General features: G+C 37.5%; 1 protein-coding gene across 1 annotated transcript in view; it reads right to left on the reverse strand.

The window, feature by feature from the left end:
- Positions 1-1,050: 1,050 nt before the first annotated feature.
- acbd6 (acyl-CoA binding domain containing 6) overlaps positions 1,051-15,604 on the reverse strand; it is a 33,127-nt gene continuing 18,573 nt past the window's right edge. The window contains exons 7-8 of the mRNA XM_084388558.1: positions 6,430-6,460; positions 1,051-1,523 (exon numbers count right to left, since the gene is read on the reverse strand). Of these exons, the coding sequence (XP_084244684.1) occupies positions 1,369-1,523; positions 6,430-6,460 (186 nt within the window). The 3' untranslated portion in view covers positions 1,051-1,368. The remainder of the gene's footprint in view (positions 1,524-6,429; positions 6,461-15,604) is intronic.

The following is a 15,604-nucleotide window of genomic DNA, read 5'->3' on the forward strand; positions in this document are numbered from 1 at the left end:
ATAATGGGCTTAGTGTCACTGTCGTGCAGACAAGCCCACGGAGGATGCCGTCAGCGGCATTGACCCTCCCCCAACTCCAGCGGATTTATGGAAATTACCGGAATAAGGGACAAACAGCCTTTACAAACAAACCAATACCATAATTCCTGCCTGTCTGTGGAATAACTAAAGTGACTGGCAGAGGATCTAGCTCTCGAGGAGGGATGCAGCTCTGCAGGCCCAAACCCAGGCTAATGTTTTTCACTCCTCCACTTGAGCCCCCTTTTTTATTTAATAAGTCTTAAGGTGCAGTCATATAAGCGCTATTTTTGCAAAATTTCATCACTTTCAAAACAAGCATCATTCTGTTGGTCAACATGGAATAATCACGTGACCAAACTGAACATGAGGGGAATCTGCATGGAGACATTTTTCGACCTCACGTGGAACACGCGAAAGTGTGGATTCTTATTGAAATGACTGGATTTCGCCCACAAAATTTAACAGAACAATGGTAAATATGACCGCTCAACTGGAGACAGGATCATCCCATTGTTTTAGATATCTTTCAGTAAAACAAAGTTTAAGGATTCCTATTTGTTGGTTGTTTGGAAAATGTTCAAAAATACTAAGTCACCCAGTATATTTGTGTTCTTGAAGCATAAACAGATTCAAATAGCCCAAAATGCAATGATAACAACATGAAGACATTGATCAGAGGTACTTCATGCTATTAACTCTATATATAATCGTGCTACATTTAATATTGGATCCAATGAGAATCAAAATGAGGTTTTACTATATCCATCAATTCACATAGCTTATCAATTCTTGTGCTTATCAAAGTTTTATGCCTCAATGCCAAATTTCTGTCATTGTATATAATATACAGCACATTGCTTGACATCTACCATGATTCTGAAGCATATTGTACATTTTATTGTCAAACTTGCTGTATATTGCAGTTGAAAATCACTGACCTAAAAATAAAACCATTTTGTAATGACTTCCTAAAGAAATGTGTGCGGATTCTGGTAATGCTATAATTAAAGAACAGAGCATATGGCAGAAAAAGGAGACGCCATGTTAAGGAGATTCCATGTTTTTAATAGTAACAACAGTAACACATTCATTGGAATGTACCATTCTAGGACAGGGAGGACAGGTTTGTCTGAACTTAACTGTTTGAAAGTATAACATCGGTGCTCCACAGCCAAATGGAATGAACTAGAATAGTTCTAAAATGCTGAACCGATCGAGTTCATTTCGGGAACTATTGTTGGTTTGACAGCATGTACCATCTGGATAAGGAGCACAGTTTGTATAAACTTTTAACAGGATGGTGATCATGTGGTTTGGGTTTGATTTTTGGGTTTCACAGAGTGAGATTTAGCCTTTAGGAGCAGTATACTGGCGCAGGAGAGAGGAGATGGCACTAGACTCTGTCACCTCCTCTGGAAGGGAGCCTTCTTGATCTTTGATTGACGGGTCAGCTCCGGCCTTCAGGAGTAACTCGACAATTTCTGCAAACTCACAAGCTGAGGCTAGAGAGAGAAGGAACACAAGAAAGAAGCATTCAAATACTGTTGGGTTTATTTATATTTTGTGCAAGGGAGTCAGTCACACACATACTGCTAGAGCAGCACTTTATGCCCGGTTTACACTGTACGATTTCTAACTTAGTCGTAGTCTACGATTCAATAGGTGTCATCATCGTACAGTCTACATTCATGTCATACCCAAGTTTATTAGATCCATGTCGTACAGTGTGATTTGTAATGATCTTAGAGGATTGCCGAAATCACACAGTCTGTAGCAGGAATTAGAGGCAAGTGTTTTTACCTTATTTTCATGTCAATTATATGCCTTTTATTCTAATAAAATTCTTTTTTTTCTCTAACTGCAAATTAATTTTTTGATCAGTGCACCGCTGAACTGATGAAATTATGCTGAGCAGATATGATAATACATTTGTAATAACATGCGACATGCATGACTATAAACATTTAAAAAAATCTAAATTCATCCAATTATTAAAATCATTAATAGGAAAAAATGTAATCTTTATTAATTAAAACATTTATTGTTAAATCAATTAATCGTGATTAATCACATCTAACATAAAAGTTTTTGTTTAAATAATAATATATATATATATATATATATACACATACATAATTTGACAGCACATATATAGTGACATCACTATATATATACTGTTAATATATATATATATATATACTGTTAATATATATATATATATATATATATATACTGTTAATATATATATATATATAGAGAGAGAGAGAGAGAGAGAGAGAGAGAGAGAGAATGTTTTTTTTATTGTTAAAATTGTCTTATATTTTAACAATTTAAATTAAATTGCACCACATCACTAAAGATCTAACATTATTATAGTTAACTGAAGTTATTATAGTAACTTTCATTTAGTTTAACTTGATATTCTAAAATAACTAAAGCAAAAACTGAAATAAAAATGAATAAAAACGATCAAAATAATAAAAATGACAAAATGCTAAAATTTCTAAAACTTAAACGATGAAAACAGAAAATGTTAAAGTCCGCCTGTAGTCAATAATTGTATACCTTAAAACTCACGTTGACGTGATTGGTTACAAGGTAGTTTGTGATGTCAGAAGCATATTAAAAACACAGCATAGACATATAAACAACAAAAGCTTGATTTTCACCACAGGGGGACTTTAAAATAAAAACTAATTCAAAATATGAATAAAACTATAATAGTATCTCCATGATCCTAAAATGCTACCAGTTGCTAGGCAACACCCCCCATGAGCATGACACTTTGAAAAGAACTTAAACCAGCCCAGTCTCCTCACCCGTACACTTAAAGTAATTGTTACAGTACATATGACGACTGCACCTGTGGTTGAGCGTTTGTGCCCCACTGGCAGTTTGTGGCCCATTAGGAGGCTGCAGGGCAGGGAGGGCCAGCACTTCTGTAACTCTGTTAGTGTGTCCTGCCACGCTGATGCAGGGACAATCCTCTAAGCTTGAGTGCTTTTTCACGTCTGTGTCAACTACTGCCTTCTTTTAAAAAGGAGGGAAATGCTCTCCTTATTCTTACTCTTAGGTGAGTGGCTGATGTCAGCAGGAAAACCCTGAGTGACAAGAGTAGCTTTTAACCTCAGACCCATGACCAGGAGAGAATGAGGGAAGAGAAAGGATAAGAAAGAAGGAGGGGGAGAAAGAGAAGGCAAGCACAAGAATGTTCTTCAAGAGTGTGCATGTTGCCATGTGATTGCTAAAGTATTGCTAAGCGGATGTTTACGGGCCCAAGTCAAGAGGATCAAGTCTCTATGATATCTGATCTCTATAAATGACTCGAGTCCCTCTTGAAATGTATACTATCGTTCAAACGTTTGGGGTCGGTATGATTTTTTTAAATGTTTTTGAAAGAAGTCTCTTATGCTCAACAAGGCGGCACTTATTCGCTCGATGGTGTTTTAAGCCCCCAATGGCTCCTTAGAGGCAGCTAACCCTACCCTCAACCTTAAACCTACCCATCCCCTCGCTGCCTGGAAGGCGCCGTTGGGGGCCTAAAACACCAAACACCCACTTATTCGATCAAAAATGCAGTAATATTGTAAAATATTGTTACAATTTAAAATTACTTTTTCTATTTTACTATATTGTAAAATGTAATTTATTCCTGTGATGCAAAGCTGAATTTTCAGCATCATTACTCCAGTCTTCAGTGTCACATGATCCTTCAGAAATCATTCTAATATCCTGATTTGGTGCTTGTCAATGATGAATACAGTCTTGCTGCTTAATATTTTTGTGGAAACCATGATGTTTTAAGCATTTATCAATTGAAAAAGTAAGCATTTATTAGAAATAGAAAACATTTGTGACAATGTAAAATTATTTACTGTCACTTTTGATCAATTTAATGCATCCTTGCTGAATACAATTTTGAATTTATTTAAAAAATAAAACAAAATCATACGACCCCAAACTTTTTACAGGCAGGTTTTTTTTAATTAAATTTTTTTTTTTTTTTTTATTGTATGGCAGGTAAACATTTCAACAATTTTATAAAGTACATTTTTAATTAAAATGTGATCAAATTAATTCAAAAATTAAATACTCTTAAAATTCAGAATTACTGAATTAATAAATTGCTTGTGCTTTTTCTCATATCTGAGCTTTTGGTAAAAGTGTTAGCTAAATGATTAAATGCAAATGTAGAAAAAAAATGACTTCCTTAGCAAGCTCCACTTAGCCTGACTACGTCAGACTTCTTACTTCCGCTCAATTTCATTTCGCTTCTGTACTCAGTCTGAGACAGCGTAATAGCTTTCCGTTTTCCTCCGGCCTGAAAACAGCCGGCCAATCAACGAACAGAGGGCGGGCTGAGAGCCGTGACGTAGACACTAATTGTACCGTGGATGCGTAGATTTACTTCACATAATCTGCAAAAGTCGTTCACAGCCATGTTCACTCCGGTATTTCGCTCGATGGTTTTGTTTTCGCATCATACTACATGTGTTTACAGTGGAAGTTAGATGCGGCTGAGCATGCGCATAACACACGCCATAACCAAACGTTATGTGATTGGCTTACGGGAACCAATGATTTTAAACTTCAGACAAGCAGCTCCTCGCGAGAAAGAAAACGCTTTTCAATTATGCCATTCCAGACTCTGTCTACGAAGCAAAGCGAAGTAGCAGAGTTTGGTATTACCAGGCTAAGCTCCACTAGCAAGGAAAGGAAATGCAAGCGTAAGAACTTTTTCAATCAGTCATTTAGTCGCCTTTATTTTGTTCTAAAACTCACATGACTTTTTTTTTTTTCTTGTGTGGAACACAAAAGTAGTTGCAGAACTGCTATTTTCCATACAATGAAAGTGAATGGTGACCGTGGTTGTTCTTGATCCCCATTTACTTCCACTGTATGAAATATCTCTTTTGAATTCCATGCCAGAAAGAAAGTCATACAGGTCTAAAACAACATGAGGGTGAGTAAATGATGACAGAATTTTCATTTTTGGGTTAACGGTCACTTTAAAAAAAAAGATTCCGAATTGTTCCTTTTCTTTTTTTTGTTACTGTATTTTATTTTCGGCACGCGTGCGGGTCCTTGGGCCGTAAAGCCCCTCGCGCCTCTGGGGAGCCGTAGAGAAGAAGAACAATTTACAGCGTGCTGTAAACCCCTCAATTAATCATGTGTCAGCCGCATGGCCCCACACAGGGAGAGGTGGAAATGAATTTTCATTCTGTGCTATTCGTCTCTCTGAGTTCATCGCTTATGTTTATTAGTCACTTTTTTATATCCCATCCCCCCCCCATCATTTTTCTGCTCCCCCTCCCTAAGGGGTGCTCATCTTCAAGCGTCTACCCTGCCACACGACCAACCTGAGGACAGATGGCAAACACACACACACATAGAGAACAAGGGCCTGGAGGCCGCCCATGTGTAGTGTCACATGACAGAGGAACACTGTTGATTTCCTCTGGGACAACTGGTGATTATTACAGGTTCTGTTTACCACACGTGTGGCTGTGGGGACAAATGTACCCTCACTCACACACAAATACACCTTTCTCCCATAAGGTGAGCTCAACTTAATTCAGAAATCATTTTATGGAGATTTCCACCAAAAAGAGTAAATATTTCCAAACAATAGTGACAGTTAAGTCATTTATAATGTCACAGAAGATTTCTATTTCAAATAAATGCTGTTCTTTTGAACTTTCTATTCATCAAAGAATCCTGAAAAAAATCAGTTTCCAGAAAAAATATTAAGCAGCAGCACAACTGTATTCAACATTAATAATAAGAAGAAATGTTTTGAACATTAGAATGATTTCTGAAGGATCATGTGACACTGAAGAGTAATGAAGCTGAAAATTCAGTTTTGCATCACTGGAATAAAATAATGTTTTAAACTATATTAACATAGAAAAATTAAAAATATTTTACATTATTACTTGCAATGTTTTTACTGCATTTTCGGTCAAATAAATGCAGCCTTGGCTTACCAACCCAAACCGTTTTGAACCAAAGTTAGAAAAAAGATCACTCATAAAAATACTCGTCCCTCACTTTGGAAAAACAAACAAAAAGTGTGTTTACAGTAATCCATTTACCATGGAAGTCTATGGGACAAAACATTATAAATGGTTTAAAATGCCTAATTACTAATAATTTAATAAAAAATTTGTTTTGTTGAAACAGTTATATTAATTCTTCAGAACAAAAAAAGTGTTATTTGAGGTGTAAACTGGTCTATATTGACAATTTATTAATTTGTTATTGTTGAAATTCCTGTGGATGGATTTTCATGTAATCAGTATCTGGTATCCTTTAATGCACAGTTCTGTGAAAGATGCATTAAACCCAAAACATTCCTTTACCATTGATGACTTACATTTGAATTTTAAGACTAAAGATTTTTCTTACCATAGTGTAGTGCTGTCTGTCCTTCATCATCCTGCGAGAGAAAAAGAAAGACGTTTTGAGTTCGAGATATCAAACCATTCCAACTCTTGTGAAACTCTTCTAATCATTATCCATAATGACTTCGACTCCAAAAAAGGACCATAAAACAAACAAACATGTTCAAGTGTAAGCCCTGCCTGTTGAGTTCAACTACCGCCACATGATAGAACCTAAAACAGGTGATTTGGACTTTGAAGGGATTAGGAGAACAAATTAAACATTGATTTCCAGTCAGATAAACAATCAGATCCTTTAACCTCCAAAACAGACTTTTGAACAAGTAACCAGGATCAGAGGAGCTTGAGGACTTTGTTTGGGTGGATATATAAACCAGTTTAATATGAACAAGCCTTTGACCCGCGTGCTCAACGAGGCTATGAGGCCATCGTGCTGTATGTGTATAAAGGTCTAGGATGATCTATTCATTGTCCCCTGCTGGGACCGTGTCGGATGGTTTAGCCGCGGGGACTGAGGGCATCACACAACAATAGATGCTTATTCAATAGGACCAATCTGCCTGGTGTGCTGGTGACAAATTGCCACACGGCTTGTGGTTTCAGAGGTGCGATGCAGAGAAAGCCATATTTAGGGCAATATTTAGGGATTAAGGATCCTGCATGTGTGTGGATATAAATCCAGTGGAATGCAACACTCAAGGGGTCAGGAAGTTCTGCGGATGACGTGTCGTCAGGCCAAATTATGGTATAAATGCCAGTTCAATGTGCCTTCTCGGCCTTATAATGATGATAAATGGCAGTATTGTTTTGGCTGGGTGGTTGGTGGAGATCATCAGAACCCAATGAGAACTACGGAGAGAGTTTAACGGCATGTTGCGCGCTTGTCTCCCTGTCACAACATCAACCTTCATTGACAATATCATTAGCCAACTGTACAGACTCTTGTACAGAGGATTTGCTATACATGTCATACATATTTTTGGTCATGCATATTGTTTAGAAATCTGAAAGTAGACTTTACTGTTATTGAAAAGCTAAAAACAAATAAAAACTACTGAAGAAAATAGAGTCTTTTAATTTCATTTAATCTTACTTTTTAGTATGAAGTTTTATGAAATTTTTGTTCTTCAAGAGCTAGGGTATTGCTAAGCAGATGTTAAGTCAAGAGAGCCCACCTCTATGATATCTGATCTCTATAAATGGCTCGAGTCCACCTTCAATGTACACTTGAAGAATAATTGCATTGTTGAGTGAAATGAAAAAATAGATTAGTTGCATCGACCTTATGCGCCAAAGAAACAAGCGCGCAGCCATAATGTGTTTAAACTTCCGTTTTTGTGGTATGTTATCATGAGCATTGAATGTTTGAAGCGGATGTCGTAACAAATTCCAGTAGAGCGGGAAGATTTTACAACGAGTGGGCAGAAACTCGTTCTTTTAAGCTGCAACCAAGTGAAATTTCTTCTCCAAATTAGAGAGATGGCGAATGGGCCTGTCAATCAGGTGCTGCTAAAGTCTGATCCCATTGTTCCAAATACAAAAATCTTCACCGCAGCAGGGCCAGGGCTCTCAAACGATCCCAGAGTCAGATGCTATTGTTTACGGAGAGGCGAGAGAGTGACTCCAGAGGCTCTCTGATTGGATTAGCCGGTTAAAATCCCACTAGACGAACAGAATACTGATGCAGTCTCTCTCCTCACCTTTCTCTGATACAGTTACTTCTCTCTGAACAGGATACAGAGTCCAGGAATACTAGTTATTTACATAATAAAATGCAACAACACAAACAGAAATAGCTTTTTTATAAAACATTTTTTTTTTAATTAATACATATTTTTTCTTGTGACGCAAGAGAGATAAAGAACATTATTTTCAAAATGATTTGATATATATATAAAAAAAACTACCTAATATTCACCTGAGGTAACAGTCTTAAACATTGGTTTTACCATAATTACTACAGTCATTTTTGCGACTGATAAAAATGGTGGTAACACTGCTGATAAAAAAGAATACTTAAAATGACAGAAAGTGCTATAATGATAAATAAGGTTTTGATTTTACTTATAACAATAGCTAACTATGGTATTCTGCCAAAACATGTGGTTACCATGGTACATCATTGTAACATTGCTACATAAAATCATATTGGAAATATATTCTTAACTATAGAAATTAGTCAATTAAGGACAATATTTATGGTTTTTACCCACATAAACACAAATATTAAGAGATCAGAAGTAAAAATCTAGATAGAATAATAGTGGTGGATGTTAATGAGAATGGTCGACAAAGGATATGGGGATGCACGTAAATACATATAGCCATAATTAAACAGTGAGGGCTTTACGAAACATAATCTTCTTTCACTAATCTTGTGTGCAGGCAACATCCGCATCGGCCCTGAGCTCTGGTTCACAGCTGTCAGCTAGTGTATGGACAAAAAGAGGCAGTGTGGACGGGGACAGCAGACAAACAGGTTGGCTATCACATAAACTGCTATGACTCATGGGAAATGGATTGAGACATACACCTGTTAAATGTAGTCTGTTCACACCTAGTTTATACCACTTTTTTCTATGTTTTAGAATAATAGCTAAATCCTCTTTTATTTTAAGTACATTGTTCAATCCTGGGATGCTTTTTAAAGAGTAGAGAAGGAATTTATATGCAAGATGGACACTTGTTGGATGCATCTCCTCCTATATCTGTTGCAAATAAAATATATGGTCAAATTTATTCGAAGTCCTGTATGCAGCTGTGTGTGTGAATGCATGCGTGTTCATGTATGTATGCATGTGTGAGCGCATGTTTTTGTATTTGTGTGTGTGCGTGTGTGAGGGGGTCAGGGACTAATGTCTCTAGAGCAGACTGATGGAATCAGGCATAAATTGGATTGTCCTCCATTTGGTTTTCAAGGGAGAAGCGGAAAAGTCAAGTAAGAAACTAGCATAGCATTTTTTTACCAAGCAAACTCCTAATCAGGAACCTAGAGAGAAACTACTAGACCTCTAGGTTCCCTTGCGTTGCAGAAAACAAAGATATCACTGAGACACACCAAATGTGTGAGAGAATCCATATATAAATATATATATATATATATAGAAAACCAATTCACATCCCAATCTAAAGATGAAAATGTGAAAAACTATTTCACTGAAAGACAGAAAAATCAGTGGGGTTCAAAAGTCTGAGATGAAAACCTGTGATTCAAAATTTAAATTGTACATTTTTTTACTCTTCTTTTTATGCTGACAATGGCAATTCAATTCATTGTACTTTTGTACTTAGCAAATACACCACCTTTGAAAAGTTTGGGGATTATTTTGAAAGAAATTAATACATCTATTCAGCAAGGACACATTAAATTGATCAAATTTATAATGTTATAAATAACTTCCATTTCAAACAAAATGCAGTTCTTTTAAACTTCATATTTTTTTTTTTATATATGTTTTTAAAATGTTTAATTTTTATTAAACATTTGTTTTATTAAATAGAATGTTTAATTAAAAATGTTTTTTAAACATAAAAAAAAATATATAAATAAATTGTAATAATATTTTAAAATATTACAGTTTTTACAGTATTTTTGATTAAATAAGACTTCTGTACAAGCTTATAAAGTCTAAACTCTTCTAGTAATTACAGATAGGCATTATTTATTTGTACTAAAGCACTTCTCTTTGCTATCACTAACATTCTACGTATTCCAACCCATTCAGGGAGCATCGTCCAATCAGATTAGCCCAAAAAGGAATACCTCAAAACTGATGACAACACAGGGTTAGGGTTAGAGGAAAAAGAGCAGTGTGTCCGAGCAAAGAAGTACAGTGGGAAAAAAAAAAGAGAAATAGTAAAGATGAGGTGAAATGTGGTAATAGTAAAATGGATCTGTGGTGTCTGTGGTAAAGACGGTCCACTAATACCATCTGTGTAGGGTACAACAGGAGTTGGCATGCATACGCTGCCCACCAGGTCACTAAAAGCTTTCATGTTTTCATACCAGCAAAACCCGGCAGCTCTCTGCGGCATATGGTAGGTGTACTGGGAGCCACCATCACAGCTTTATCTAGTACGACTAAATCTCTCCCAGGAACACCCTTTCTCTCTTTATCTCTCTCGCTCGCTTTTTTTTTTTTTTTTTTTTCTGCTGTCCCGGACAGAAACATTAAACAAATGGGGAAAAATGCACATGCAATTATGATTTATGATCACTGTACGCAGGGAGCGCAGGGGTTTTTAATGACCCTGGCAGTACGCAGGGGGGGGGGAGAGAGAGGGACAGACAGAGGAGTGAATCGATATAACCACACAGCATTCATATGCAGATACGCATATGATGAGCAGGTGCCATTAATCAGAGCATGCAAAAAAATGCAGCACTATGCATGATCATAACACCTACAGTCTAACACAGATAGAATACAAGATTTATGAATATCTGGGTTCTCTCTTCATTACAATAAAGCAGTTCTTGTTCTTTTGCATATTTTGAACTGGAGATGTTTAAGTCATACAGAGGAAACATGTAAACATGTATGGGTTATTGCTGTTATGCAGTGTCTTTTGTAATGTTTAAAAATTAATTAGCATTTGAGGAAGTATTTCTATAAAAGGGTATAATACATTTTGAGAAATATGTAAGAAATGTTTCTTGAGCAGCAGATCAGCATATTAGAATGATTTCTGATGCATCATGTGACACTGAAGACTGAAAATTCAGCTTTACCATCATAGGAATTAATTACATTTTAAAATATACTAAAATAGAAAATCACTATTTTAAATCATAATAATATTTCGCAATATTACTGTTTTTTACTTTATTTGTGATTAAATAAATGCAGCCTTGGTGAGCATAAGACGACTTCATTCAAAAACGTAAAACACTGTACTGACGCAAAACTTTGAAAGCATCCATCCATCCATCCATCCATCCATCTCTATTCCGTATATATCAGAATGGAAAGTTTTAAAGTGATAAACACTAACTATAATGTAAAAATTATGTAATTTTCTGGAGGATAATGTAATCAAATTAAAACAATATTCTCAAAATGAATATAGTTTTGTTTGGAACATTTCAATTAGAGAAAGGACAACATTAAGAAATACTAAATACTTTTAAGTATAAAGTTTAATATTTTAACCAATATATTGAGACACATATGAAGAAGACAAGAAGAAATGACCCATTTAAGTGTGCGCACAAGGGTACTTTCTCGTTGGGAAAGCTGTGTTAAAAGGATCAGGCGGGTGGACCGCTCCTAATTGAATCTATTTCACCTCTGTGTGCAGTGTGTTAACCTTGCCAACCAGTCTGTGTGTGTGAGGGTTAGCCTGTCAGTGCATATCACTCAATCCCAAAATGTCCTTGACAAACCCTCTGTAAACGTCAGGTCAGGCTGTTTCCCTCACAGTACCATCTTAAAACACTCAAGCGCATCTTCACAAACAGGAGTTCAGTGGAAGGCATCCATCACACCACAAACAATTATATATATAAAAAAAAGCAGATGGTGGATATAATACGATATTATAAAGCAGATAGTTATGACTCAGAAATCATGATTGGATGGTTTTGAGCCACTGTAAATGTCACTATGTGAATGCACATCAACAACAAAAGTAATTGAAATAGCTCAACACAACAAATGTTTCAAGTGGTTTACCCCAATTCAACTGAAAATGCAACTTTTAAAGACTCTGCAGTCTCAAAATTGGTTGAATAATTGGGTCAACCCCTTCATGGCAAGCATCTTAGGTACTTAGTAGAACACCCTTTTGTTGTTATGATCTGCTGCAAACAAGATGTGTAACCAGACACCAGCTTCTAGCAGTGTTTATGAGGAATCTTAGCCCATTCCTCACGAGCAATAACCTCCCGTACAGTAATATTCTTGGGTTTGCGTGCTGCAACCACCTTCTTCAAATCCCACTAGAGATTTTCTATAAGTCAGGTGATTGTGGGGGCCAATGTAGAATCTTCCAGGACTTCTTCTGCAACTAAGCCTTTGTGGAATTTGAGGTATGCTTGGGATCATCTTGTTGGAAGGTCCAATGACGTCCAAGCTTCAGCTTCCTCACTGATGGCATGACGTTTTCTCCTAGGATTTCCTGATACTTCAATTAATCCATCTGGCCTTCCACACCCTGCAGGTTTCCAGTGCCAGAAGATGCAAAGCAGCCCCAGAACATCACCTAGCCGCTACCATGCTGAACTGTAGGCAGTGTTCTTTCCATTTTTTAGCATTATAATCTTCCGAATCCACACACTAGAAGATTCTTCCAGACTGCGAGACCACACACACCTGTCGATTGTATAACATTTTCACAGTGAGACAAGATCTAACGGAGACTTGTGAGATCAAACGTGACTTGAGAAGAAAAACAGATGGAGGACGACCGACGTCGTCAGCTGGTTCTTCTGCCGTGATTGTTGTTTTACTGGAAGATAAACAAAGGTGAATATGGGTGATCTTCTTTCTCAATACTCCACTTTCGTGGCTGCCAAGTTTCAGCTATAGAAGCACGCAACATCCGGTGAAGTTTGCTCGCTCTCACTGGTTATCACGTCAGAGGCAGCCTGATCTAGAGTCATGAGAACATGTTTGATATTTACGATTTGGAATCATGCGGGCTCCGATGAGATCGGAAGCAGTAAAAAAATCTTAATGGCACCACACATTTGATGATTTTTTGGACAAAAAGTCAATTGCGACAAGCATCGAATCAGGCCACGCCCCCCCCCGATCAATTGGGGGTGCAAATCGGGCTCAAAATAGGGCTTAAAATCTTCAATTGTGTGGCCGGCCTTAGCCATATCTGTTTCTGACATGCAGTCAAACATGACACTCAACAAACCTAGCAAGTTCAGGTATTTAATGTGTTCTAGCTCAAGCAAACCTGGTGCAACTAATGAAGCCCTTGATTAGTTGCACCAGGTGTACTTGAGACAACACCTGTTTTGCAGATTTGTGCTGCTAATAACTGACTGAATAATTGCATTTTCAGTTAAATTTGGGGAAACCACTTAAAACATTTGTTGTGTTGAGCTTGAATTTGTTCATTGCAACAGCTGAAAGTCTGTACATTTTGCCAATAAACCTGATTTGCAATGGGGGTTGAATAATTTTATGCAAACTGTATCACTTAGTTTGGATAAAACATTTTAAGTATGCAGTTATTGTAACATTGGTTACAGTTCCAGTGATTTTACCACAGGCTCTCGTGACTTAGATCTAATACTTTACTAAATCCTTATTTCTGTGAATAAAAATGCACCTTAATTGAGAAGCAGCACTCTGACATTATTTGCATGCAGTTTTCTAACCTAACTGACTTAAATCAGTGCCTTAGCAGTAAAAAGAAAACACCCATCAAGGGAAATAGCGACCAGGAAAGATATAGAAACACACATTGTTTCCAAAGAAACGATTAAGGAGAACGGGGCTGTTTAAGTTGGCTGTAATATTCAGAGGGAGATTGATTAGTAGCAGCACGACTGATTGATTTTTTTTCTTTTACAGTCAATCCTCGAGGCAGAGCAGCGTTCACCTCTCTTCTCTCTAATGCACAACAGAGTACGTATGCTAATCAGCTGCATAACCAGCACTCACGCCTTCCTACAACCACATTAAATCATTGTCTGGGTTTTGTTTTTGTTCTTTTTGAATTAGTGACTCTCTTTTCCCATTGACAGTCCTTGGGTAAACGCAGAGCATTTAAGAAGAAGTGCAAATGAAAACAAAACACATTCGTGGAATTCAGTTCCGCCCCCCTCTCGTCTGTGTCTGCATCTCAGTGTCCACCCCAGGGGACGTCTTAGGATCCATTAAGCAATTTCACATGGGCCAAGAGTGGCAGAGAATTACCATGGGCAAGTCTAGGATCATCAGAGCAGTTCAAAAAGAAATACATAAAATAAATAAATGCATAAACCGCTCTAATATGAAAATCAATGTTGCAGGCGCAGCTAAATAGCTGTGGGGGGAAAACTAATAAACCACAGGGCAAGTTCTGCCCCTGCTGGGAAATATGCTCAATCTCTCTCTCTCTCTCTCCCTCTTTCTCAGCACACAGCTGTGGACAGCTTTAATGTCCTTCACAATTTATGTGGATGGTTTGAAAACAGGAAGAAAACTGTTGAGTGTACGTATTGTGGCAAGGCGGCAGGAAGAGGGAGAAACAGATGGTTCTGAAGAGGCTTTTCATCAGAGGATTTAAGCTGCCCGCGGCTGGAATGAAACACTTCGATGAGAATGAATTGAGCCCGCTGATAGCGTCGTTTATTTTAACGTGCTTTCTGCATTTTAGCACATGATTCACTAAAGGAATTATGCAAATCAGTCGGTGCTGCAAAAAATATGTGCGGAATGTTGTGATTTAAGGGCAGGGGATCTTGCAAGCCGATCTGGTGTACTTTACAGCAACACTCTAGTGTTTTTTTCCTAAACATATTTACATTTGTGAATTTTCCAGATGCTTTTATTCAAAGCGGCTTAGGCCCTGTTTACATGCGGTATTAAGATGCGTTTTGGTCGATCGCATCACAAGTGGACGACAATAAATACAGGTGTAAACGGGGTCTAAAACGTTTCGAGCTTGTCAACTTTCGACCACTTCCAGAGGTAGTTGAAAATGCATTCGACCGGATTGCTTTCGTAGTGTAAACGCTCATGTGGTCGAATGTGTTTGAACAGCCACAAAAGACCGCCTACTCTCTGCCTATTGACTTACTGCGTAAACATCATGGGAAGCGAGCTAGCCAGACAGGATTTAAACTTTGTCGGCTGAAGACCCAAGTTTGGTTTGAAGACGAAAAACGTACCAAGCACAATGTTCTCTCAGCATTCCTGATTTCTAACACACACTCGCAGCGTTCAGCGTGGTCTTGCGGCTATCAGAGCAGAAACGAAAGCTGCTGCTCTCCATTTGTCGTTCCGTTGTCCATTAGATCGGAAGATCTGAAAAAGCCCATACATTTAGCCGCCCATAGACCGTCTCCTCGAAGAAATCGGGACAAAAGTGGTTGAAAGTGGACAAAAGAGACACAAGGTGTAAATTGAGAATGTGTCTCCCTTGTCTACTTGTGATCCGATCGACCAAAATGCATCTTAAGGTGTGAACAGGGAATGCTGGGAGTCAAACTGGATCCAAAATTAGATTAAATCTAT

The sequence above is a fragment of the Rutilus rutilus genome (assembly GCF_951802725.1).
Source record: "Rutilus rutilus genome assembly, chromosome: 19".
Lineage (NCBI taxonomy): Eukaryota > Metazoa > Chordata > Actinopteri > Cypriniformes > Leuciscidae > Rutilus > Rutilus rutilus.